The sequence below is a fragment of the Motacilla alba genome, chromosome 3 (assembly GCF_015832195.1).
Source record: "Motacilla alba alba isolate MOTALB_02 chromosome 3, Motacilla_alba_V1.0_pri, whole genome shotgun sequence".
Lineage (NCBI taxonomy): Eukaryota > Metazoa > Chordata > Aves > Passeriformes > Motacillidae > Motacilla > Motacilla alba.
Window position 1 is genome coordinate 54,541,787 of NC_052018.1, and position 25,913 is coordinate 54,567,699.

General features: G+C 39.7%; 1 protein-coding gene across 6 annotated transcripts in view; it reads right to left on the reverse strand.

The window, feature by feature from the left end:
* Positions 1 to 11,890, reverse strand: part of SAMD3 (sterile alpha motif domain containing 3) — a 40,504-nt gene extending 28,614 nt beyond the window's left edge. For 2 of the 6 annotated variants that reach the window (XM_038131713.1, XM_038131709.1), the window contains exons 1-4: positions 8,897 to 9,020; positions 8,626 to 8,733; positions 7,697 to 7,886; positions 3,046 to 3,153 (exon numbers count right to left, since the gene is read on the reverse strand). In XM_038131713.1, the coding sequence (XP_037987641.1) occupies positions 3,046 to 3,153; positions 7,697 to 7,886; positions 8,626 to 8,704 (377 nt within the window). In that variant the 5' untranslated portion in view covers positions 8,705 to 8,733; positions 8,897 to 9,020. Of the gene's footprint in view, positions 1 to 3,045; positions 3,154 to 4,193; positions 4,251 to 7,696; positions 8,734 to 8,896; positions 9,021 to 9,119; positions 9,131 to 11,753 lie in introns of those variants that run through there. The other 4 variants (XM_038131710.1, XM_038131711.1, XM_038131712.1 and 1 more) reach the window with 4 other exon arrangements.
* Between the last annotated feature and the right edge of the window lie 14,023 nt (positions 11,891 to 25,913).

Below are 25,913 nucleotides of genomic sequence, written 5' to 3' on the forward strand. Positions count from 1 at the left end.
CCAAACCAAAACTCACAGATAAGACAGGTTTCATGAAGATGCAACAACAATTGAAGAGAAATTATCAGAAATCATAAAAATGAAATTGTTTTTCTGGTATGTTATACAAAAGGTATTATCAAACAGCATCTGACATCTGTACTTCTGAACAAAATAGACAGGCAGTACTTCTCTTTTACTATTGACCACTGTCAAAGACTTAACATGGTTTTAAAGTCAGCTTTTCATGTCCTTATGAGCTAACTAAAAAAAAAAAAAAGATCATCTGAATTATTTCCAGTATATGTGATGATATCAAGAATAAGGTTTTTGCTTAGAAACTAAGAAACTCTTAAGCTGTATATTAAAAAGCACAATCCTGCTGAGTTTTCATTGTAGGATTATAGCTACATGTGTGTGTATATGTATGTTATATAAAAATAATATTTGCCCTCTTGTGTAAATGGAGCAAAATCATTTGAAGTCATTGACTAGGCAACAATTTTTCAGGCTAGCTGCTCTTTTTCTCTTTTCCTTTTAAAATTTTGTTTTCTTTACTTTTTTTTTTTTTTTAAGCACAAGCATAAGGGTGTTTCTGATAAAACACATCAAACAGACAATACTGATGGATAGGTTATAGGGGAGGCAAAGGAAGGAGCTCTCTAAAGATCATTAGCAGAACAACTTATCATAATTAAAGACACTTCAGATGCAGCTACTCAGCAGTCAGGGCAGTTGCTGTAGCCTGACCAAAAAAAGATGTGGGACTGGCCTAACTAAAGACATTTCCTCCACTGAGGAAATGAATGACCCATGCAGGCCATCATGGCCATCTTAGAGCTGGATGCCAAATTTGTAAGGGCAAAGGTAAAGGTAATTGTAAATCTTCCAGTTTGCTGTCCTTGATGTCAGCTCAAATTTATGCAGGCACCAGCACCAATTCTCTGTCAATGCTGGAAGTATCTTTATTGGTATATGAACACTAAGCTGGCCCAGGTTTAAGTGAGCACTGATCACATCTTCCAAACTCACAGTAAATAGGGAAGTTCAAACCTGTTGAGGCTGGCTGGAGGATCTGTTATCCTGCTTGTGCTCTGAGCAAATTACTCCAAGGCGTTCAGACAGTAAACCTGTTACACAGCACTCAAGAACTACAGAAAATGTTTTTATAGAAAAAATAAATGTACAAATAAACATGTACCAGGACATTACTCTTGAGGGAAAATAGCTGGACCATCATAGTGGAAACAGTGGAAAAGGGATACATTAGGGATGTCATTTTGCTAAGCAAATATGTTGAGGAAAGGCAGACAGAACATATAAACCAACCAATAAAAGGTTGGTTTTCCACAGCAGTATCAGGTATTTACAAATAATAAAAGCCTCTGTCTTAGCAACAAGATAAACCCCAGGCTGTCAGGAGCCATAAAGCTGCTAGTACTCCAGTACAGAAAAGCAGGACTATGTGAAATGTATTTATTGAATTGTCCTCTGTGTCTATCTTATTGTCTTCACAGACAGGCACTGCTTCAAGATTAATCCTCTTGGGAGATTAACAAAAAGATGGGCTGATTTTACTTCTGTCATTGTGACAAAGCATTATTCCATTGCATTAGGCTGCAAACCTCATCTGGTTTTATGTATGCCCAATTTCAATACAAGGAAACAAACTATACAATTCCTTAATCCAGTTAGTCTTTATTTTTGTGTTTAAACAATTTTCTTTGATATTTTGGTAATATTTGGTAATATAGAAGAGTGTATTTAACATCGTTGTTATGACTACCTACACAGGAAACATAGAGAAACTTGGAGCTAATTCATCAGCATTAATAATCCATAAAAGCATTCACTAATTCACTAACAGCAAAATCATACAGTTACTAAAGCTGTGGCTCCATGGATCTTCTGGGAAAACAAAACCAAAGCCAAAAACAAACCACAAAAACCCAACACCACAGACAAATTAAAACAAACAAAGAAACACAAAACCAAACAAAAATCCAAAACCAAACAAAAAAAAAAACGACGAAAATTAAGTTTTTCTTTTCAGATTGGATGAAATTAATGAGGAGACAGAGGCTGTAAGTATAATCCTGGACAAGTAACAATAATTTAAACTGTGCATTGTGTAATGGTTACGCTGATTTATACAACCCATTTAAAATTCTTTATACAGCACAAGGCAAATTAATTAAAAATAAGCATCCTTTAGAAGCACAGGCTAAAAATTGCAAGATCATATTAGTGGTTTATTCCAAGCATTCAAGTGATTTGGGTTTGTTTTTTTTTTGATAACAATGCTGACAGGATCTTTGGAGTTTTTGGGATATTCTTTTATAAACAGAAGTACCAGGACTTTTAAAAGCATTAATTCATATCTGTGGGGGAGAATGGCAGGAAGAGAAGTTGTAGCAGGTGGAAATAAAGGGGGATAATGATAAGCAGACAAACCTTTGCAAACATGAAAATAATTGCCGTGAATGAAGAACAGGGCACACTTTCAACACTGACTGCCCATCTCAAAGAAGAAAATCATGGGTAGGAGAAAAAAAAAAGAAAAAAAACAAAGAAAAAAACCACATCACATTGTCTTGCCTCCAGTTTCTAGGCAGGCTTATTTTGATAACCAAGGAAAATGAGTGTGCAAATGGAATCAGCATGCCTACCTTCCCAAGTGCTATACTTAAGATGCCTCAAGCACACAATTTATTGAATAGCCATATTCCACTGTGTAATGACTAATTTGTCAGATTGCTGTTGAAAACACATCTGTAAAATATGATTTTTAAAAACTGGATAAATAGAGACAAACCTGTATCTTGCCCTCTGCATGAGGTATCAGAAAACAGTGAGCAAGGAGTGAGGATGGAATCACACCGTCAGGTTATTTCATTCAGTCAAAAAAATTTCTGTTCTTGTTGTTTTCTAAATACACCTGGATACACCTGAACCTGATCTCCAGTAATTAAGATCACTTTTTGTAAAGTATAAATTAAGCAAGACAAAGTGTTTATGCAATTTTCAAAAGGTAAGGAAAATTTAATTGATATATTATAAACTCACTTTTGCTTTAGCACTCTATGATCAATTAGTCCTTTTTCGTTTTCAGCTGAACACAGATGCTTCTGCTCCACAGGACCAGAAGAAATTAACATCTGTCTGTCAGTAGCCCTAAAAGAAAAAAAGAACAAAAATCACTGTCAGGTCTTGTGCAGCTTATAGAAAAGAGGATGTTTAGGGGTTCTAAAATACCAGTGGCAGAAACAGAAAAGGAGAAAAATCAACATATTGAATATGTCATGATTTTATATGCTCAGGCCTTTTAATTTCTCAGTTCAATTATCAAACTCTGACAAATTAAAAGGAAAAATGTAGAAAGTTCTGCCTGCTTATATTCTAACTATTACACAGTTATAGATGCCAAGAAAATCAGCCTTCTCAGAGTTGCAGAGTAACATCCATCTTCATAACCTGGCATCCCCGAATTTCTGGGAAAAACTAACCACTGCAATGCAACATGTAAGGGGTGGGCTGAAAGAGCTAATTACACAGCATTACAATACATTTCTATTCAACTAGACTCTTGAAAAGTTGTTTTTTCTTGAGGAAGTCAAAAGCTTCAAGTCAGTTTTGCATTACTCCTGCCACTCTAGAAGATCTAAGAATGTTTCCTGATCTTACAGTCCATTGTTCCTGGCCATTTGCTCCAGCTCTAGCTCATCACTAGTAACAAAAACTCTAGATACCTATTTTCCTATCCACTACTTTCCATTTAACTTGTGTGTCCACTTCTCTCCCTCCTCATATTCTTGTTATTTCTTTTTTTGGTAGATGTGTTGGTGGAAGCCAATGTCAGCAGTTTTATCCCGTATTGGGGGAAAGGCAGAGCTAAGATAGGGGATACCATTATGCTGCCAAGAATTCATGGCAATCATAAAACACTATTTTTTTTCCTAACCTACTCTCTTCAGAACATCTGAACTCTAAAGATGCTCCAGAAACTGTTCCAGCCTCAGTTGCACTCAACACACAAAAGGTTGTTATTGGAAATGACATTAAAGTTTGCCATATTTATAAGGGGATTTCTCCTCTTCCATGAAGCAATGTATTTCAGCCATGCAGTTAAATGAAACAAAAAACCCATAGTATATTCTCTGTGTGGCTCTTAAAAACAATTGATTGTGAAAGTGGAAGGCAGTTTTAATATTTACCTGGTAATGTCTATGTGTGAGCTCCTCATACACACATAAGCAGTTTCTGCTGTGTGACTGAGAACACTTCCACTGAACCAGTGACAGGCACAAGATGCTATTTCCATGTCCTAATCCAAACTGCTGGAGATATAAGCCACATTCTAATTAGCCAAATCTATTACTTCCACGTAGAAAGTGCTGACCTATTGCACTCCAAATTCCATGTCCAGCCAAGGACTTGGTTTCTGTTTCTGTCAGGGAGGAGAGGTCAGCACAATTCACACACAGTCACAGGATGAGCCAAGGACACCAGGACAAAGAGATGGCAGCCAGGAGTGCACCAAAAAGCACTGGGGATAGCATTTGTATGAGAAGCACCAAAGGAAATACTGCTGACAGCTCTAGGAAGCTCCACAGTGACTTCAGCTGACCCAGAAAGAGACTGTGATGATGATGGTTTCTTCCCTGTCCTGAGCAATGCCCTCTACTGCCCTGTCACTGGTCCTGGCATGGTGAGCAAGTTCTGGGAACTGGCCTGACTGAGAAATATTTCTGCAAAACAGAAAAGATGGTTGGTTTTCACCTGGGCTCAAGCACTGCATTATAGGAGCTAGGAGCCTGCAAACTCAGATTTCACTCCAGCACTAAAGGGGGACCACACACCCAGCTGTGGATACTACTAACTGCAAACCTTAACATGGTTTCTTTACTCACTGTAGTTCAGCCTAACATCAGGAGCAATGGAGGAAAAGTGAGTTCACATACGCTGTGAACTATCAGAATATGAATTTTACATTTGTTCAAAACAGTGTCTCGTACACTTAAGTCATAAGTCCTTGAACTAGGTCGAAAGAAATTATTCTTATGGATTTTGTTCAAGATGTACCCAACAGACAAAAATAATTTTGAACTACATCACCAAGAAAAGCACTGCAGTGTTAAGAAAAGAGAGTCAGAGCTATCTGCATATAAAGATACAACTTTTAGTTTTGTAATAAAATACTCTTTTCACTATAGGTGCTTTTCCATAATTTTATACCCAAAAATGAAAAATGCACAGAATATATTTAATTTTTACTCATCCTAAAATACATGACTGAATGCATCTTAAACTTGCTTGGATTTTATTCTATCTTTCTTGCTGACACAAAAAATATTTCAGGAACAGCAGCTTATTTACTCAACTTTCCTGTAAAGAGAAGGATACCAGCAGCTTATTTTCCAGGAAGGAAACTAGGTAGGGAGAGATTTTAACATAAATGATATTCACTAAAATTTGATATTTTAAGCTTTTTTTTTTTTTTTTTTTTGAGTCTGCAGAACTTCACAGCAAAACTGTTGCAGTCATGCTACTGCAGCTGCATGCTCTTTGTGGGACAGCATGGCTTGACCTGCAAGAGCTGAGAAGCACATGGGAAACAGGCACATCTGAGACACAGTCTATCCAAAAACCCCTGACAAAGTCAGAAAGCTAAATTTCCAAAGCAACATTGTAACTGCCCTAAACATCAGGACGTGTTTTCTTCTGAACCCCCTGCTGAAATCGTGGTATATCCACTGTGGGGTTTCACCCCCGGATTGGGATGACCCTGAAAGATGGAAAAGTCTCTCCTCCAACACGTCCCTTCGAAGAAAGACTCAGTAGTCTTCTGTTGTCTGTTCTCAAGGTAGTTTATTGTTGGTTATCTACAAGATTCTTCTCCCTGAACTGCTGTGGCCCGTTCAGCAGGTCAGACAAAGGCACACTGCCCTCCCAGGGGGCTGGTGCTATCTTTTATATCATATATTACGTACTACATGTTTATGCTTTCTCTCCAATACCTACTATCTATATTGAATGGTGACTTTCTACTCTAAACCAATCTGTGAGTGCCAACATCACCAAAGACATGGAGGTTAGGAAGGAGAAAGAAAGAGGACAGGGCACACCCAAGTCCCTCCATCTTAGATCTCCTGACCCCCATGTACAAAACTTGGACCCCTGCGTACAAGGCTTAAAACCCCCCTGTACAGCACTCAGAAATCCTACCCTTTACTTCGTGACTACTTCTACTACAATATCTAAACTTTTGTGACTTCTTGTTCTTCCTGCAAAGTTGGTAAACTGTTCCATGGGTCAGATTCAAAGCCACAGGGGTCTCTGGCTGCATGCCAGGGTCTCAGATGCTTTTGACCTGGGTCTGGAACGTCCGAGAATGTCTGTGGGACATTCTGAGTTCTGACAATCCACCACACTTTGGGTGAAGCACAGGACATGGTAGTCTTCTTCTCAGCAGACACCTCTGCCCTTGAAGAAGGAGCTTCCTATAAATCAAATAGGCAGGCCCTTCGTGCAGAGAACTGATGCTGGCTGGGATTGCATACTTCATGCCTGTAGTAATGGGACATGCTGGGACTTGGTCTTCTTCCTGCAATCCCCTTCTCTCCAATGGTGCAGGAGCATTCACCTCAGGAGTTACATCCTCTTGTCCTTTTGGAAGTATTTGTGAATCTCCCTGTGCAGTTTAGTTCTGCTCATGAGCTCAAGTTGTTTGGAAGTAACTCGGTTATCACTGTTTATCAGGCTTTTGTTTGGGCTGTTAATCACCTCAGCGTGCACAACCTGGACTCCTTTTGGATGAAGGCAAATGCTCTGCAGTTCTAATCCTCTGGGATTAATCCTACTGTGACTAATGCAGCCTTAGTGCTAGAGTCCTTTCCTTTGAAAAAAAATGCATTTTGAATCCATGGCAAGCTGCTCTCTACAGCCAGGATTCTTGGGTTTAAAAGGGACCACTTGGAGGTCAGGACTTCTCTCCTCAGCCAAGACTTTCAGAAAAACATAACTCTGCAAGACTTACAATAGATCAGAATGGAGGTGAAGGATGGGAGAATCAACAAACCCCTCATCCAAATACCCCCAACAAAAACACCTCACAAACTCTGCCCCCTCGTCCCTCCCCTAAGAAACCCCAAAGAAAACCTGCTCAACCAAGAGCCAGAAAGTAATAATTGGGGGCAATCTCCCTGGAATCTGTTTTCTAAAAATCTATCTAGTTTCACAATAAATTTCAATAATCCCACTGTGGGATTATTAAATGCTTACATCCGGACCAAATCCAGAGTTTCCTTTGATAAACTGATTTTCAATACACCTGTGACAAATACTATCTCTGGCTAAATCATTATTTTGCTCCAAGACTTGCAAGCATTTAAAAGTAAGTTCTTCAAAAGTTTGATATATTAAACAGAGAAAATCTTAGCTATAATGAAAGTTTGACAGTGCTTCATCCAAGTGAAAACTAGGTCCTAAAACTGGACATGAAGGAAGTTTAAATTAATTAATGCATGGTTCAGGAATGTTGATGCCCTGTTTAAAACCACAAGGTAAGAACCCGATTTTACATTTCCCATTTGTTACAGATACTCAAAATATAAAAACCAGGTACAGATGAAGAGCTAGTAAATTCCAGTTTTAAAGTGCCATGAAAAGAACACAACTATACCCAGACTAATATATGCTGTGCCATGAACAAACTCACCCATTGATTACTTCTGGAAATTTTTGAGAAGCTGTTTCATAGCAGTACATAAGGGATTCCAGCCCACTCTTCTGTTGCTGGTATTTTTTAATCAGGTCCATCAGCACTGCCTGGTGCCCAATCTTCTTCACCAGCTGCTGCACCATACGATCATTAAGAGCCAGAAGAGCTGCTCCACTTATTTCTTCTTCTGCAGATTGAAGGGGATAAAATCATTACTGTAAAATAGCTTTATAGTTACAGTTACATTCTATATGCCTAAAAACATGATGATGGAAGATGAGTCAAAGGGAAGGATGCTTTGTACAGCTGACAGTCATCTTCAGCTGCCACCATCCTTTCCCAAGCAGTGCCCGGAGTCCTAATCACTGGCCAGATATCTTCCCCTGACATAGAGCCAAGTCTGAAACACACAGAAGCAGAGGGGACAATTTTAATGTTTTAAATCAGGCCTTGCTTGAATCACAGGAGACTGTTACTTGCTGATGAAGAAAATAAAGCTTTTCAACAGAGTACACAAGAAATAGGCTGTTCACATTTCAGTTTCTTTTGCACTATTCTGTAGAGCACTTATATACTCAGACATAAAACAATTACACACTACATTTGCATCATTTCAAAAGATTTCTACAACATAAAATAGGCCCTGTCAGGACTTTTAAAATGCCAGCTCTGATTTGAGGTGTGTCTATTTATATACAGGCTTAATCTCATCCCACAGGGTTTCTCAGACTCTGTAACAAATCTGTACACTTATGTTGATTTATCAGATCTATGTCAGTTCTCACCTTAATAAATTTCTATAAAAGTCTGAGGTTAGCATATACACACATGCCCCAAACCAAAACAAGACAGGCAGTGCCAGTAAAATGCATTGCAAGATATACTAAACAAACAGCACCACTCCCCCAAACAATAAAAATGCTTACCACGGAACTTAGGAACTAGTTCTCCTAAATTTCTCTGTTTCAACCAGTTGCAGACTTGCTCAACTGACCAACTTTCCATCTTCAGTTGTTGCAAGGCTAAATTTCCCTCTGAAATGAGAACAGGGGATTATTTTTGTGCTGAGCTCCAACATTTCATAGCAAAAAATGCACTTAGCAAATAATATATCTACATGCTCTGAACAAAAATAGTGCAAAATAATCCAGCTAATGCCTGCTGTAAGTGGCAGTTGTCTTGGATCCCTTTCCTCACCTCCTTTCCCGTCTCTGGCTTCCCTCTGTTCTGAGGCAGCCTCATTCCTTTTAAAACAAGACCTGCTCCTGTACCATTAACACCCAGGTTTCCACACAGAGAAGAAAAAAGGTGTGAAATTCACCACCACCATCAGGCTCATCAGGAAATGGCTGACATTTTACAGAAGGAAAAAAAAAAAACCAAACCACCCCAGATAAGAGTCTGTCACATCCATGCTTACAGTCAATCAAGCACCTTAACCCTCTCTGCACCGCCTGGCAGGGCGGGTACCCAGCAAATACTTAACTCTGAATTACCAACAGCTAGGGACAAGAGAGATGAAAGGGAGGAGACTGCTCCTGCTGTTATTTGCTGGTTCCTTTCTCCAGGCTCCAGTGGTACCTGGGAGGATGCAGAGGGCGCCCTGGGAAGGCAGAGTCTCTGGGGCAGCCGGGACGGGTGCATCCACCCTCTGGATGAATCCTGCACATACCGTGTGCCTGCTGCCTGAAGGACTCTCAGATGAGGAGGGGGTGCAACACACCCCAAAACCACCAGCCACCTCCCTAGAGGAAGATTACTTATTGCTTCTTCCACACTGCAAACTTCTCAGCAGCAGCAAACTCTCTCTGAGGGGAATTTTCTAATTCGTATGTTTAGCTCTACTACCTAAAGGAGCACCAAGTGCTCCATGACCATGCTTGCAATCCACAGCAAAACAACACTCTTGGAGTCAGTTTTTCAGACAAGCATATGAGTGTCTGGCATTGTTGGTCAAACATTTCCTTCCATACCCTGAGCCTGTAGCAAACTCCAGGCTAACATGAGGATTCACCCTCACAAACCTCATCAGCATCTGTGCTCAAAATAAAAGGAAAAAAAACCCCAAACTACGCCTTGAATAAAATAGATTTCCATTTTCATCCTTCAGCAGCAGAGACCCTCCAAAAGACACACACTTCAGCCTACACTCTTATGCCTGTCGACTTCAGCAGCTTAGAAGGGTTAAGTTTAAGGGGAATGCCTTTCTGAATTACATGAGTGGGTTTAATTTGATATGACAACAGTAGCCATACAACTCCTCCCCCAGGCTAAGCAACAAGAACAGGGTGTGAAAAGTCATTATTTGTTGAGAACTCTGGTGTAAATTAAAAATCACACCTTTCTGTCACACTTCTTACTTCCTTGCAAAGAGTAGGGCAGGAAAAAAAAGTCTCCAAAAACTTGAAAGATAAAACCGAGTGCAAAGCAGAAAGTTACTTCCCCTATCAACCAAGCAGTGTAAAAGGAGAGAGATACATTAAAATGTTGGAAAGGTCACTTCTTCACCCTATAAGAAGACTAACACCCTAGAACAATTCTTCTAAAGCAGACAGGCAGATACCAACACTTCAAAAAGTGTCAAGCAAGCTCTAGCCATGCACAGCAATGTGCACATTTAGCCCTGGGTGGCTAATTCTACAGCAAAATGGCCACGTGCACATGGAAATGCAGGCTGCACACTTTATTGAGGGAAGTGATGATAGCTGAGAGACTGGTTTTGTTCTTGTTGTAGTTTTTTTTTTTTTTTAAATCTGATTATATATATTAAAGGTCATGAAACATCAATACTTTGAAACGCTTCTCAAAAGTGATTTCACTTACTTGCATCTGCTATAGATAAAGCAACCAGAAAAAGAGCACACCAGTCTTCTATCAGCATTATAGAAACAACAAGGACTGAGCACAGATGCTGATATTTGTCTTCATTAATGATTCTATTTATTGCAGTAGCATCAAAAGACTATCCAGCAAAGGGGTGGCTGTGTTGAGTGTGGTGAAACATGAGACTATTTTTATTCCTCCATCAAGTCTTCTAAGTCAGAACAACAAAAACCAAATAACAATAACATTGAGAGAGCAATTGACAGTGTAACTTCAAGTCAAATTCAGAACAGTTTGAAGTGTGAGTGATCTCTGTAATATAGCTAATCACTGGGACCCATTTCTTTATATACTTAGGGTAAATAACTATAATTAGGCTTTAACTAGTCTTGGTTAATGAAATTAAGTCATGAAATCAATGAAAATTACTTTTCCCTAGAATGTGACAGGAGAACACTTCTATTTACTGTAAAATTCTTAAAAACTGAAGGATAAAAATCTCAGGTTTAAAGACCTATCAATGGTACAGATTTCAGCTCACCTATTTGGTTACACAATACTAAGAGATGGGGATCCTGACCTGCATGCATGCCTGTGCTGGCAGATGCATGCTGCACATGCACCAAATTATTCCACAGCTCGTCCACAGCTACCATAATCTTGAAGTGACACTTCTAAATGAGTAAGCCAATATATCAAAACACTTGAAACATGACAAGTGAGTTATTATGTTTACCTATGAGAGAACCTATGGCACCACAGACTACAAATAGCACAACTTTTGACAGGCCTCTATGAGGTTTTCACCAATGTCAGAGTTATGGTTGATTTTAGCACATTTTAGGGCTAAAGGAATGTGCAAGGCATGTGATGTGTGCACATCTATACATCACAGCTGTGTGGCACGTTTTGTAAAGGGCCAGGTCTCAAAGCTACAAGTGTGATGAGTAGGAGTTGGTGCATACCAAAGATACGTATCCTATGTACCAAAGTACAAAGGATATGTATCCTTTGTACCAAAGCAAAGTATCCTATGTGCAATTTTATGCTTTCTTAATTTGGCTTCATCTTCAAATGCATGACAGAGACTTTATTATTTTCTTTCTGCTTATTACCAACCTATTTTTTAGAACAATTAAAAATAGATTCAAACAAATGTATTCAAGATAGAATATGTAATCTCAGATCCAGTGCTGAATTATCATGTACAGAACATCAATTGTCCACAAACCTTTCCAGTAACATATAGGAAAAGGCTCTGAGGTAGCACTTCTGTCACCTTCCCCATCCCTTGAAGAAAATGCCAACAACATATTGCTGTCATTTATCAGGCGTTTATGCTAGCATGAACCATAGTGCAGAGATGCCTGAAAGAAAGGGAAAAATATCCCAATATCAGTGAAGGAGTAAATCTTAAAGTCATCATACCAGTTCTCATTTCTGTGCTACTGTAGAGGAAGACACATGCAGCTGCAAGACAAGGAGAGATGCGAACGTACAGCAGATGCAAGAGAGAACCCATATCACCTAGGAGAAAGGCTATATAAGAAGATCTAGGAAGAAAACAAGCACGTCCATTTGTCAGCTCTAGATAAAGGGAAACAAGCTAGACAAACCTTTTAAAATTTGATCAGAGCTAAGAGAGGTTTCAAGGGTTCTGATCATGCCCATCCATTGAGCTTATCAAGTAAACAAATCCCTCCACAAGAATTAACTCTGAAGAATATAATAAAAAATCATCTCTTTTCTTAATACATGTGCTTCTGATTAAATATGCCATTTCTAATATGCAAGTTTTTGCTATATAAACTTTAAAAATATTTTCATCTGTACTATCTGCAGTACTACTGGAAAAATGAGTTGTCCCACTTCAACAGCAAGATTCAACACAAGACACAAGTTCTCTCTATTAGAAGTGTGCAATTTATTTGGCAATTTGAAAGGAAGAAAGTTAATTTGACTGTGATTTAAAAGTAATGTAAATGAAACTCCATTCTTGCTATCACTGGCAACAGTGCACAAGGAATGAAATAAAACACTTAGCTGTAAATGACTTCTTTAAAAAAAAAATAAACCAAAAACCTTCTGGAAATGAAGGCCCTGTAAAATCAAAACTTTTTATATTATCCTTTTGTCATGGTTTGACACTGGCCCAACACCAGGCACCCACAAGAGTAATTTTCTCACCCTTTCTTGCCACAGCTGGGCAGAGGAGGGGAAAAAAGTAAACGAAGACTTCATGAATTGAGATAAGGATCAGGGGGAAAAAAAACACTTCAAAGGTAAAACAGGCTAAACGTAAAGGTTGCAAAGAGAATTTGTGACTAACAGAATCAGACGAGGATAATGAGAAGTAAAATAAGCCTTTAAAACAGCTTTTCTCCCCCAGTCCCTCCCTCCTTCCCACTGACAGTGCAGGGAAACAGGGCATGGGGGTTTTGGTCAGTTCATCACTGAGATCTTCTTCGCTGCTCAGGAGGGGAGTCCTTCCTCTTTGAGGCTGTGAGGTCCCTCCCACAGGAGACAGCTCTCTGTGAACTTCTCCAGCGTGGGCTCACTTCCCACAAGTAGCAGCCCTACCACACCTGGCAATGTGAACTCCCCTCCACAGGCAGTCAGCCCTCCCAAAACTGCTGTGACATGGGGTTCTCTTTCCATGGGATGCAGTCCTCCAAGGATAGGCTGCTCCAGCCTGGGAGCAGGGCCCCTCTCTCCACTGGATCTCTCACTGGATCACAGCCTCCTCCAGGAATCCATCCACTCCAGCATGGGCTGCAGGTGGATCTCTGCATCCTCTGTGGATCCCAATGGCTGTAGGAGCACAGCTGCTTCACCATGGTCTCACCACAGACTGCAGAGGAATCTCTGTTCCAGAGCTTGGAGCACCTCCTCCCCCTCCTTCTCCACTGACCTTGGTGTCTCCATGTTGTTTCCCTTACATGTTCTCACCTCTTCCCCGACTAGAAGAAACACCTGTGACTTTGTTTTGATTTCCTTCTTAAATATGCCATCACAGAGGCGTCATCAACCTCTCTCATTGGCCCAGCTTTGGCCAGTTGCACATCCATCTTCAGAGCCATCAAGGATTGGCTCTGATGGACATGGTGGAAGCTTCCAGCAGCTTCCCACAGGAACCATCTTTGTGGCCTGCCCACATGCTACCAAAAGCCACAACCTGCAAAACCAATATGCCTTTAAGAAAAAAGTATCAAATAAAAAGACAATGTTTCTGGACAGTGAGAACAGTAAAAAAATCAAGTAAAGGTTAAAAATTAATGAACCACAAAAATGAAATTTCATGTATGAAAAGGAAAGCAATCAGACTGAAGCTGTTCAGTATGACACAGACACTGCTCCAGTAGACTAAAGAAAAAAAAATTCATCTTGTAAGTGATATCATGCTGACTTTTCTCCCCAAAGTACAAATTTCTCACCAGAGCCATGAGTACTGTGTTGATCATGTCGCTACTTGCTGGCTTACCAGAGGTCTCCAGCTCTTGCCACTGGGCAATACAGAAACCTCGGGCATCGCAATACCCCTAGCCTGAACTGGAAATCATAAGTCAGCCCTCTTCTCTGCAGCCATTCATGTGGTCATGCAATCAGCAGTGCAGGCTAAACTGAAAACATCGTGTTTTGGTGGGTTTGGGATGGATCAGTGTCTTTAAGCAACTTGCTGGCCAGTTGTATGAAAATAGATGGTGGAATCATATCTGTAGATTTATCATAGTGTACATTGATCCTTGTTTCAGTGCATTGGAACAGAGAAGATTTCTATCTTAATGGGGCATTGGTTTGTAAAGTTAGGCCAAACCCCCAAATTGTGAGTAACTTGTTTACCTCCAAAAAAATTGATATGTATCTATCTCCTTTCCCTCAAATTGTTTTGCTTGAATGAAACTGGCTCTGCTTCTTGAAATGTTCTCTTTCAAGTACCTCTTGAAATGTTACTCTTCAAGATTTTCTAGTAAACAAGACTAGTCAGATATGAAACACTCAACCATCCCAGGCTGATCCTCTAATTGCTGAGAAGGATGGATACAAAGTTCTATTATTTGCTTGCTCTGCCCTTGATTTAGAACCATAAACCAGTTCAGAGAGTTGAACCAGCAGTCAATTGTAGTGACCTTACAAAAAATGTTTAATGCTAACTGAAAATAGCAATGTAGCGAGTCTATTCTGATGGAAAATGCTTAGTGACATTTTATAAGCGGTTCAACCTGCAGATCCTCAAAGGTGCTAATGTTCAACAAAGCTGCTTTCTGTTGTTCCCAAGGCATGGATACAGAAACCTTTTCGGCCTGGGCAACATCTAGAAAGTGATACATATCCTTAACTGAGTCTGTATAGCTGAATTATGATGTTAAGTTGGGGCTCCCATGTGGATACGTGGCACTTACATGATTTTCCCATGAGTAAGTGATCTACACAGCTCTTACACCTTCAGTACACAAAATGTGTTACAAAATACCCTTGAATTTTGTTCACACGATTTAATTGCTCTTATTATATAGTACAACTTGTACTCAAAGCTAGATTTTTCAGCCATGTTTTGTCAATGTAAGATTTTGTCAAGCAGTGACTCAATCAGGCCCCAAGTCAGGACTGTGCCTCTTGCTGAGAAGGGTCTTGGCCAGACTCTGAGAAATATACCATCATCAGGTACAGCTACATGTCTGAGACACCCCAACCTCAAAAAGAGCTACAAGCCAAATCCAGAAATGTTTATCAGGCAGGAAGGAAACAAGAACCTCAACAAAATTTTGAATTCTCCTGCCATTCAATCAGTAGGATGAATCATCTAGGTAGAGGAGTGAGTGTTACTAGGAAGACATACAAGCAAATCCTGAAATGAACCAAGTGCCCTTGTTGATAAACACAGGTTCCTGTGTACAATAAGCTTTGGCCCAGAGGCCACTTCTCAGATGGTGATGGTGAGACTGAGGAATGAGGAACGAGGTCTGACCTGCTCAAGCAAAGACACCTTTGGGTTTTGCTGGCCTTGTGCTGGAGACAAACAGTTGTGGGCTGACTAGGGGTTTGGCCATCTCTGCTACATTAGCTCTTCCATCCTCCTGCAGCAAACTGGGCAAGACATCCCTGAACAGGACAAGTTGTGCACCTCCTGGTAAGAGATATTGAATTCTTTTAGGAATCACTGAGTTGTGGAGTGGAGCACCATTGCTAAGCAGTGCCTGATGTCACCCAGCACTTCTGGATTGCTGTTTTAGCAGACTGAGAATTGCTGAATCATTTGTTACTAACCACTGACAGTACTCCTCCAGTATAGTCATCACATAAATATGAATAGGATGATTAATAATTAAGTTTTAACACATTTCACCATGCACATTTTTTGGTTTGTATGATTCATTAAATAATGACAGCTCCAGACAGTCACAGATTTTTGTGTTAAGGCATTATGTTGGCGTATGAAGCCAGGTAAGGTGGGTGTAATGGAGCTAGATGGTAAAACCAAACAGGCTGTCTCATAGGCCTATTTTATACACTAGAAACAACAGTTTAACTAATTTGGCATCCATTAGTTCAGACTTTTTTTGTTCAAGGTGTTCTCAAGGATGAACTAAGTAATGTAGTATTAATTCAAAAATATGTCCCCACACAGTAAATGCATTTACTTAGTTCATTGATATTAAGGGCATGCACAGCCCATTTCTTACAACATACCACACAAAACCAGTAAATTCTGCCCACTGCCTGAGTGTGTGGCTGTCTCCTCATCATATCCAGATGAAGAAGTCATGTAACCACTCCACATCTGACACAGAATGGTAGTTGAAACCATGAATGGAAAGATAATGAAGAATGTCTACCTACACAATGGAGATAGGAAACTGGAAAGTTTGAATATCTGTAAATTCCTATTTTGTTGGGATGATATATAATCTTGACGTAAATAAAAAGATTCATAGGCTATTTCAGAGGACTGCTTCCTCCTGATTTTTGCCTCTATTCCAGCTCTGCAAATTTGTGATACCATGAAGAAAACCTCACTCCAAAAAACCCATATGTGTAGAAGCATTTGTTCTAGTGACAAGGGTGTAAGTTTTCTGGTCTAAGGATCCAGCAAGATTGTATCCTTAGACAGTATATCAGTTAGTGGGCCTACATTCTTGTTGATGGCTGTAATTTGTGCTTTTCAGGACTTGAGAATTATTTATGTGAAGAGGAATCTCCCAGTTTCACTGTGAATCGTCTCAGAGCCTCTTGGTTAGCACACAGGACACATGAAACTGCTTTTAAATCCTTGCTTCAGATTAGGCAGAGCAGGGATTTGGGGGTATGCCTTAAGCCTTCAGACTGCCATCCACTACAAAATGGGGTGGGATTGTTGTTTGGAGGGGAGGACGTGTCAAGAGTGATATGTCAGAAAAGGAGCGATCTCATCTTAAACACCTTCTCCAGGAGAGGGGCCAGAGCAAGGATTTCAAGGGCAAGTAAATATCTTTCTACAGGTGGAAGATACTGTGTATCAAAGCAGCCACATCGCAGTTGTGCTAGCTTCTATAGAGCATTAATGAAGTTAAACTTCTTTTCCAAAAGCCCTCAAAGAAATCTGCTTTGTGATTCAGTCTAAGCAGTTACAATATACACGGGGAAAATGTAAGACTTTGCCAATTTAGCTTTGTCTCACTCATTCTGTGGCTCCTAAACCTACACATTTTATAAATAAATCTATTCTGACTGTAGATCTTGTTCACATTGCAGGCAGTCAGACTGAAGCGATACAACATCAAAAGAGGTGAGAAATTCTTCTTCATGTGTCTCAAGAAGAGTGCTATCATTTCACTGTTAGAAAGCCAACAATTTTAAGCAAATGTATGCACCAAACAGCCACATACCTTGTACGTTATTTGTATTTACTTAATACACTGGCTGAACATGAGAAAACATACTTTGGTATACATGGTTCATCAGTCAGAGTGTGGCAGAGTTGGAGAGACAAGACTCAGTGAGGCATGAGAAGCATGATGCTGATTATGTGGAAGGTTATAATGAGATTTACTGCTCCTACAGCAGCTAAATATTGCCAATACAGTACATAATACATAATACATAATACATAATACATCATACAATCAGGTCTAAAGTGTTATAATAGAAACAGGTTTAGCTGGAAACACACAGGGTTACATGCTTTGGCCTTATAGAACACACAACTGCAAAGCATCAAAGTACCTGTGGAGCTACTTTAGGGTTTTAGCTCTGTATGTGACTTAGTGCTTTTACTCACTTGGTAAGAATTTGGCTTAAAATATCTATTGGACCAACTTAAATAATGATGTAGACAAACAGCCATGTTGGACAGAGCTGCCCTGATGTGAAGCATGGTCTCCAGGTACTTTACTGTTTCTCAGCTGCAAAGCTGTCAAACCTCAGCTGTTTGGGTACTCCTGTATGTGGGGTTTCCAGCCCCGGATTGGGGTGACCCCAAAAGATGGAAAAGTCTCTCCTCCAACCCGTGCCTTATAAGAAAGACTCAGTAGTCCTCTATTGTCCGTTCTCAAGGTTGTTTATTGTTGTTTATCTAAAAGATTCTTCTCCCTGAACTGCTGTGGCCCGTTCAGCAGCTCAGACAAAGGCACACTGCCCTCCCAGGGGGCTGGTGCTATCTTTTATATCATATATTACGTACTACATGTTTATACCTTTTCCCCAATACCTACTATCTATATTGAATGGTGACTTTCTACTCTAAACCAATCTGTGAGTGCCAACACCACCAAAGACATGGAGGTTAGGAAGGAGAAAGAAAGAGGACAGGGCACACCCAAATCCCTCCATCTTAGATCTCCTTACCCCCATGTACTAAACTTGGACCCCTGCGTACAAGGCTTAAAACCCCCCTGTACAGCACTCAAAAATCCTTCCTTTCACTTCGTGACTACTTCTACTATGCTATCTAACTTGTGTGTGTGGCTTGTAATTCTTCATACAGAGTTGGTAATTTGCTCCATGGGCTAAGATCAAAACCCCACGTGTGTCTTTGGCTGCATGCCAGGGTCTCAGAGCCCCCTGCCAGCAGCTCTGGCCATCCAGGGCACCCAGAGGGATGTTCTGGATTCCGACACCTGTAGACCAGTCTAGCTAAGCAGGAGGCAATCACGAGCACCACAGGCACGATACCTTCAATCACCATTGGTTGTTTTTCACAATGAGCCTGGCTGAAACTTCAGATGCTGAGTGAGTGAGCCTTTGTCATGGTTAGAGATGCACTGATCTCTGTACCTGCAGCAGTTCTTACAAATCACATTGGTAGGAATGTCTGGTAAGGCCTGATTGAGAGAAAGTAGGTTTTCCTGCAGGTTAGACTTGCCTTTGGGATTCTCCAGATATTTAATTTCATTCATGTCTTATTGATCCCCGAGTCCTGGGCAATGGCTAAAACTGTGGTTTCTCTGTTCTTCTGAGGCTGATATTGCTGCTGCTGTTCACTCATGCTCAGTCTTCTGAAACCAAATTCAGTGCTGAAGAGATTCAGTCTGTAGGCTTGGTATGAGCCTCATGGGGCTCCATTTACATGTTTGCAGTGGAAATGGCTGGGGCAGTCACTCAGCCATCAGTGCTTCAGCCACATCTTCCTGCTGCTTGGTGACTTGTTACTCCCTGGTCTCAGTTAGTGGAAGAGAATGTATCCATGGCCACTTTAATATAAAGTCAGGGCTGAAATCCTCCTACAGCATTTACTTTGGACTCCAGCAAGCAGACAGTTTTCATTACCATTTTGATGTGGATAAGATGGTCTTCAGCAATAGGTAAGGGGTGAAGGAGGAAATCAGCATTACTAGGCAAATTAACATATTTCAGTCTCTGGCATTTGGAATTTCTCACATTACACTTGCAAATTTTGTCTTCCTTATAAGTGCAGCCGGATGTTTCTTTTTCATATCTTCTTGCCTAAGTGTCGTTGGGAGTTTAGAATCTCTAATAACACCCTTAAAATTTCTGGTCATCCTCCTGTCACAGTATGAGGTCTGGGCTTCTGGAGTGCTGGAGCTCAGATGTCCCATCAGAGCTTATGCCAGTCCAGTACCATGCAAGGCTGTTGCTAGAGCACAGCACAGGACAAGTTTGGGATTTTTTTTCCACCGAAAAATCTGACCACCTCAGGATTGCTTTGTCCTTCATGATGCCCTGTCCTACATCAACTAAGGGTTGTTTGTGATCTCAATTGCCAGACATAGACAGATATTTAGATTAGATGGCTGAATGAAGTTTTAGTCTTAAAGGGCTAAAAATAATCAATGTGGACTGTTATTACTTTTCTAATTTAAAAATTTGATCAAGGCAAATCAAAGGGTAGCATAGTGACTACTAAAGGAAGTTTCAAATGCTACCATACAACAATACTTCTATCACTCTTACAATTAATGCCTATGATTTTAAGAAATGTTTTTAGAAATACATATTATCAACTGTATTGTCAATTTCGTTTCACAAAGCTGTCCACAAATCTAATTTTACTGAGAGGAAATGATGAGCTGTATTTCCAGTTTTGACTCTTAGGACCTCTTGATATTAAAGTCTTGTCGTCAAATTGATCCAAATAGATTAACAGTTTTTCACTAGTACCTCAGTGCCCCTGCTAGGATAGCAAATTAGGAAAGAAGCCACAGCTAATTCTGCATCACTTAAAAATTCTGAGCTATAAACTTGGTTAAAGAACTGTTTTACAACCACCTCATTCTTCTTTGCTGTACAGACAGCAAATTTCAGCAAACAGACCCCTGAATGTACCTCCAGCTGCCTGTGTTTGTGTGTGTGTGCAATGTTGTTATATTATCTTATTTACAGTAGGAGTTTTTGGAAATAACTGGATATTGTTCCCCATTTGGAAGGATAAAGTAAAAATAATTCTATTGTTGGTTTTGATTAAATCAAAGAGTGACTAAACTTTATAGAATTTTGGCACAGTAAAAAGTATCACAGAACACTCTTGGAGCTAACAGCCTTATTCAACATAAGCAAGTGATAACAAACCAGGGATTTTACTGCAGTTTTTATTGACAATGAATTCTTCCTAGTCATTTTCCTCTGGTACTGATATTGTATGGTTGAAGAATGCCCTTTTGTCTTTTGAAAGAGTCAACAATAATAAACTGTTGGGTTTCATGGACTTTGAAGCAAAAAAATTAACTATGTTCTTGTGCTTGTCTGCTGTATCCTCTCCCACAGAAAACCAGGCCTTATTTTATAAATATTGTTCAAAAATACAATGTGTATTTGTAATTGTTCTGCTGACATTTCCCATCTCACTTACTCTGAAAATTAGCAAGAATATTTCATATTCAGCTCTTGTTGAAGCAAGGGAGCAAAGACCTGCAAGCATCTTGCTAGTCCCTGCACTGCATGTAATTGATGGCTTGTACTTAATGAAGGGCTACAAGCAGAAGTTACTTTGGATTACACCTGAGACTTTGGACTCTAGTGTGACAACACTGAAGTAAACCTGTGTAGTCTCTGTGGCACAGATACAAACTTTGCTCATGTTGCTGTGTTCAGCAAATCCCAGTGACTGTCTGTTCAGTGTGTAACACCTTCAAGAGGTGGTGAATTGATTTGTCTTGGTGAAAAATCATGACAGTTGGTAACAGCATTTCAGTGGGGATAGATTTTCTCCCTTACTTTTATTGAAAAGTCCACCCCACACTAAAATAATCTGCATCAGAACAAATAAAATATTTCAGTGGCATAAACAGTATCTGATGCCCTGATGATTGCAGTACTGGTAAAGTAAAGAAAGAGAGATCTAACTTCTTAAGTACAGATGCTTTAAATATTCCCAGAGCATATATTTATTTTAAGTTATGCTTCTCCAATAAAAAGAACACGAGCTGTTGCTTGAAAAAATGGAGATACATTCTATAATTTTATCAGCAGTGATAGCTAAAGGTGCTGTTCTACTTACATTTATTCTTAACATATATGGGGGTCATGGAAACTGGTCCAGTAGACTGGTAGAAGTAAATGTTAACTGAGCCTTGTGTTAGCTGCTAAAGCTCTGATGCAGGACACTTGCCAGTCATTCTTTCAATGACTGGCATTTTCCTAATTACATGCAAAATGATGTATTAATTGGTTTTGCTATAATCTCAGTAGGCTCTCTTATTAATTAATTTATTTGTATGCATACTAAGACACCAACTGCAGTCAAAACAATTTATTATTAGCACAGACTTCCTAATGCTCCTGGGGTTTTGAAGCCTCAAGTTACTGGTTTTATCAGAAAACATGATTCACCTCTAGTCCAAGGATATCATATTTAAATAACTTTGCACAAAATACTTCCAGGAATTCCATGTCTGGAAAAATGTACATATATGATGTCTACCCCCAGATATTCTGTATGTTAAAGTTAGCAGTGGGATTATATTTATTTCAGGTTAAAAAGAAAAAAAAAAAAAAAAACCAACTTTGCAAAATCCTGAAGTCTATTTCAGAAAATAGACTGGAATCATAGAGTCACAGAGCATTCTGGCTTGGAAGAGACACACGAGGGTCATCAAGTCCAAATACTGACTCCAAACAGGGAAACATAAATGTTAGACCAGTGCTGTACAAACAGGTTTTGGAGACAAAAAGCTTGAGGCCAAAATAATTTCCATAGAGGCTTGTTTTAGTGCTCACAAAGAAGACATTAAAATAAGATCTGAAATTTGACAGGGTAGTTGTCTTGGTATTTAAGACCAGTCTTTTCTGTCTCAATAACAAAATGCCTTAAAAGTTATAAACTGACTAAACTGCTTCTTAAAAAAAACATTAGTTTAGAATTCCTTTGGAACTAATTACTACATTTAAAGGAAAAATAATCAGATGTTAAGTTGTTTTAAGTCTTGACATTTCAGTTTGTAGGTAGTGTACACTTTTCAATTCAAACACAGCTGATATTTACCTACTTCAAGGGTAGGTATATGAAAAGAACCTACCTTCTTTCCTTTATCTTTGTAAAACCCTTTATTTTGCTGGTGGCAACTCTAACTATGTCACTTTTGCATCACTTGATTACAAAGAGATTTTTGAATTTACGTTTAATCTTCTACACTTTATGATCTTGTTTTGCTGTCTACATTTATTACCAAACTCTTGTTCCAATTCTCAAAAATTATTACAAAATATTAAGCAGTGCAGATATTCTCCAGTCTTGCATCGTGGAAGCAATTTCTACTATTTAACATTATAGCTTTAATATCTATTTTCGAAAAATAGATGAGGAAAGATCATTAGAGTCTAAGGATTTGTTTGCTATTCTTTTTCATAATCAGTTTTCATGGTTCAAATATGTTTTAATCAACAAAGTAAAATTGGCAGAGCAGAAGTTAGTGATGTGTGCTTTTGATCTCATTGTGTACAATCAAGTTTACCCTTGGATATGGCAAGAAGAGCTGGTAACACTGATGCAGGGAAGGGAGGACCATGATAGTCTGGGATTAGATCAGTTCAAATGGATCTGGAAATCTCCTTGCTTGCGCTGATTGCTGGCTCTGCTCATGTGCATGACCTGCTTCTGATCACCTGGCAAGAAAGTACAGACCTCTGTGAGCTGTGTCTGAAGGAATGCAAATTCCACAGCCCATTAAGCTCATACACACTCACGTTCATTTGCATTGCCTGCTGTCGTGGCGGGCTGGCACCCTGACATGACTGCCTGGGTAGTTCATTCATGCAGTCTCTACACTTCTGGGCCCAAGTAGATACCATCTCCTGATGGAAATTTTTCTCTGCAGCTGAAGGCACTCTAAATTTAATAGAATCATAAAATCATGGAATGATTTGGGTTGCAAGAGACTTTGAAGGTCATCTTGTTTCAAGCCTCTGACATTTGCAGGGACACCTTCCATTAGGCCAGGCTGCTCACCTTCAAAATGTGAAGTCTTCAAACCACAGAGCAATAAGCCACTTGCACCCTTGTCTCTTGGGAAGAGGTGAAGATTTGGTTTTTTTTGAAAAATCTTCATAGTAATGGTCTTTACAAAGCTCTCAAAACAGTATTTGCCTTGCAAAGTCATGTCTGCCCTGCAATGTGGGACCACTGGAAAAAATTAGCACAGTGTCCCACGAACAAAAAGAGACAAAGTAACACTTAGCTCTTTGTTTATTATTATGTGGGCCCGGAAAAGGATTTATTTGTGTGACACTCCTGCCTGTGGTTTGGAAAAGGCAACTGAGATATTGCAGAATGGAGATGATCCCAGGATCAGAATGGAGCTTTGTAACAGTCACCTAAAAACCAGTCTCCTTGTCATACAAAGCTCTCTAAGAAGAATCTTAATCTATCAGATTTCTGATGATACTTTTATTTTGGGACAGGAATTTGGTCAGATTTGGGTTTTGTTACAAATATTTTGTTTAACTTTCTCAATAGACATTGAGTCTTTTTCACTCTTATCTAGAATACTGCTTATGTCATGGAGGGATCATTCATGTCCATGCATTTAAAGATTTTCTCTACCTAACCAGGCCACTAGACAGAATCCATTTCCTTCTTGTTCTGCACTAAGTCTTGATTCTGAGGAGCTGGAGGTATTCGCAAGACTGAATGGCTCTGCATTCATAAGAGTGGCCTCTTTATCCTGTCTGCCCTGTGTACAGTGCAGACTTTAAATTATGATCATTATTATATTTAGAAAAATATAAAAACTTGATCCATGCTCTTTTAAAAGTGCACAGAAATCTACAGAGTATCTTGTAAAGCTCTGTGGAGTAGTATGGTAGGGGGCCCTTTGGGTTTCATAGCATGGAAGTTTTGTGTTTCAGCAGGACAACTGGATGGCTTTCTGTATGTGTGTATGTGTGTGGGGGGTGTCTCTCATACAAAACCCAGCCATTCCAGCTGCTGTTCTGCTTATTGAATGCCCAAGCATGAACAAATAACAAGGCACTGAAAAGGTGACAGGCTTAGGTCACCACACCTTCTAATTTCAAAAGTTGGTGTGACTCTGTTCATGTCGATGTAAACGTTGTGCATATCTGCAGGGGGTACAAAATGCAACTTTTGCACATGAAAGCACTCTATTGTAGTTCCAGCATCAGAATCACTGTTTTTCATTTCAGAATTGGTAGTTCTCGCCTTTCAAACATGAAGAATGCAAAATGGGAGCATTTTAGTAAATGATGTCAGTGCCTACCTTACTGTGCTCCATTTAGAACTTTTGAAATAGGCATTTGTTCATCAGCGATGTCTCTTCTCACAAAAGGTGTAAAACTGTGGCTGCCAGATGTTTCTCCCTCCCACCTTACTGCCTATCTTTTGTGATGATAACAACTCTATTGGGCATTCAGCATCTGGCAAATAACAGGGGCAGAGTGTAGAAAGAGGACTATTTAGTAATTTTTAGTAATATTTTTTTTTGCTTTAGAGTAAAAGATTGCATAGAGAAGAGCATCAGGACCGTGTTGCTGGCAGTCCGCAATGTTCAAAGAGACTGGACAGAAAAGTTCACAGCTAAGGAATGAAGAAATGAGATGTTGTGGAAAGTGTGAATAGTCTGAGAACACTCTGGAAAGCATATAATGCTTCCCCATCCTTTTCCTCTGAAACCGCTCCCCTGCCTTATGTGGCTTCATCTGATATGGCGCTGAACATCTCTTACTCAGGTAAGTTTCGGTAACCACAGATCCTCCTACCCAGAATTTTCACTTAGATAATGCCACATTCTGAGATGCTGCACCAACACTGGTTTCTGCCATGTCTTTCCATTTCTCAAGTGTAATCAGGAGAAAACTTGCAATAACAGCTCGCTGAGCAGTATGGCACAAAGACATTCTCCATCTTTCCCCCTCAGAATAGTAGCATTGGACGTTACCAGGCAGTCCTTGCAAAGGCAGCTTATAGGGACCCTGTAGAACTAGTAGTAATAGTAATATTGCTTGGATTCACTTGCAAAGCAATAGTCTTCTTTCTGCCTCAGTTTACCCGACCTTCAGTGTCCTCTGTGCATTTTCAGTGTAGAACTGACACTGTGAGGTCTGACTGGTTCTGTGGTCTCACATGATTTGCCATCCTATCTCTCCATTTTTTTAGAGGAATCTGCAGAAATATCACCTGAATTCAACCATTTGGTAATTATAGGCTGGAAACTTCAGGGTGACAAGCATATCACTGTACTGCACAAGAATCTACACCCAATCCTCCCTGAAAATTTACCACTGCCAATCCAAACATCTCACCCAGGAAAGACTCAGACATCCCACAGACACAAGAATCACCTTCTCCTGCCAAATGTTGCCCAAATGTTGTTGTTGATTCTGAAAGTGCTCTTGATCCTATTTTTGGAAGGCTAGAAATGACACCAGCTGTATGCAGCAGTGTGGCTGGATAGTGTTAGAATGAAATCAATATATATAACCTTGTATTTCAGGGAAACAGTGG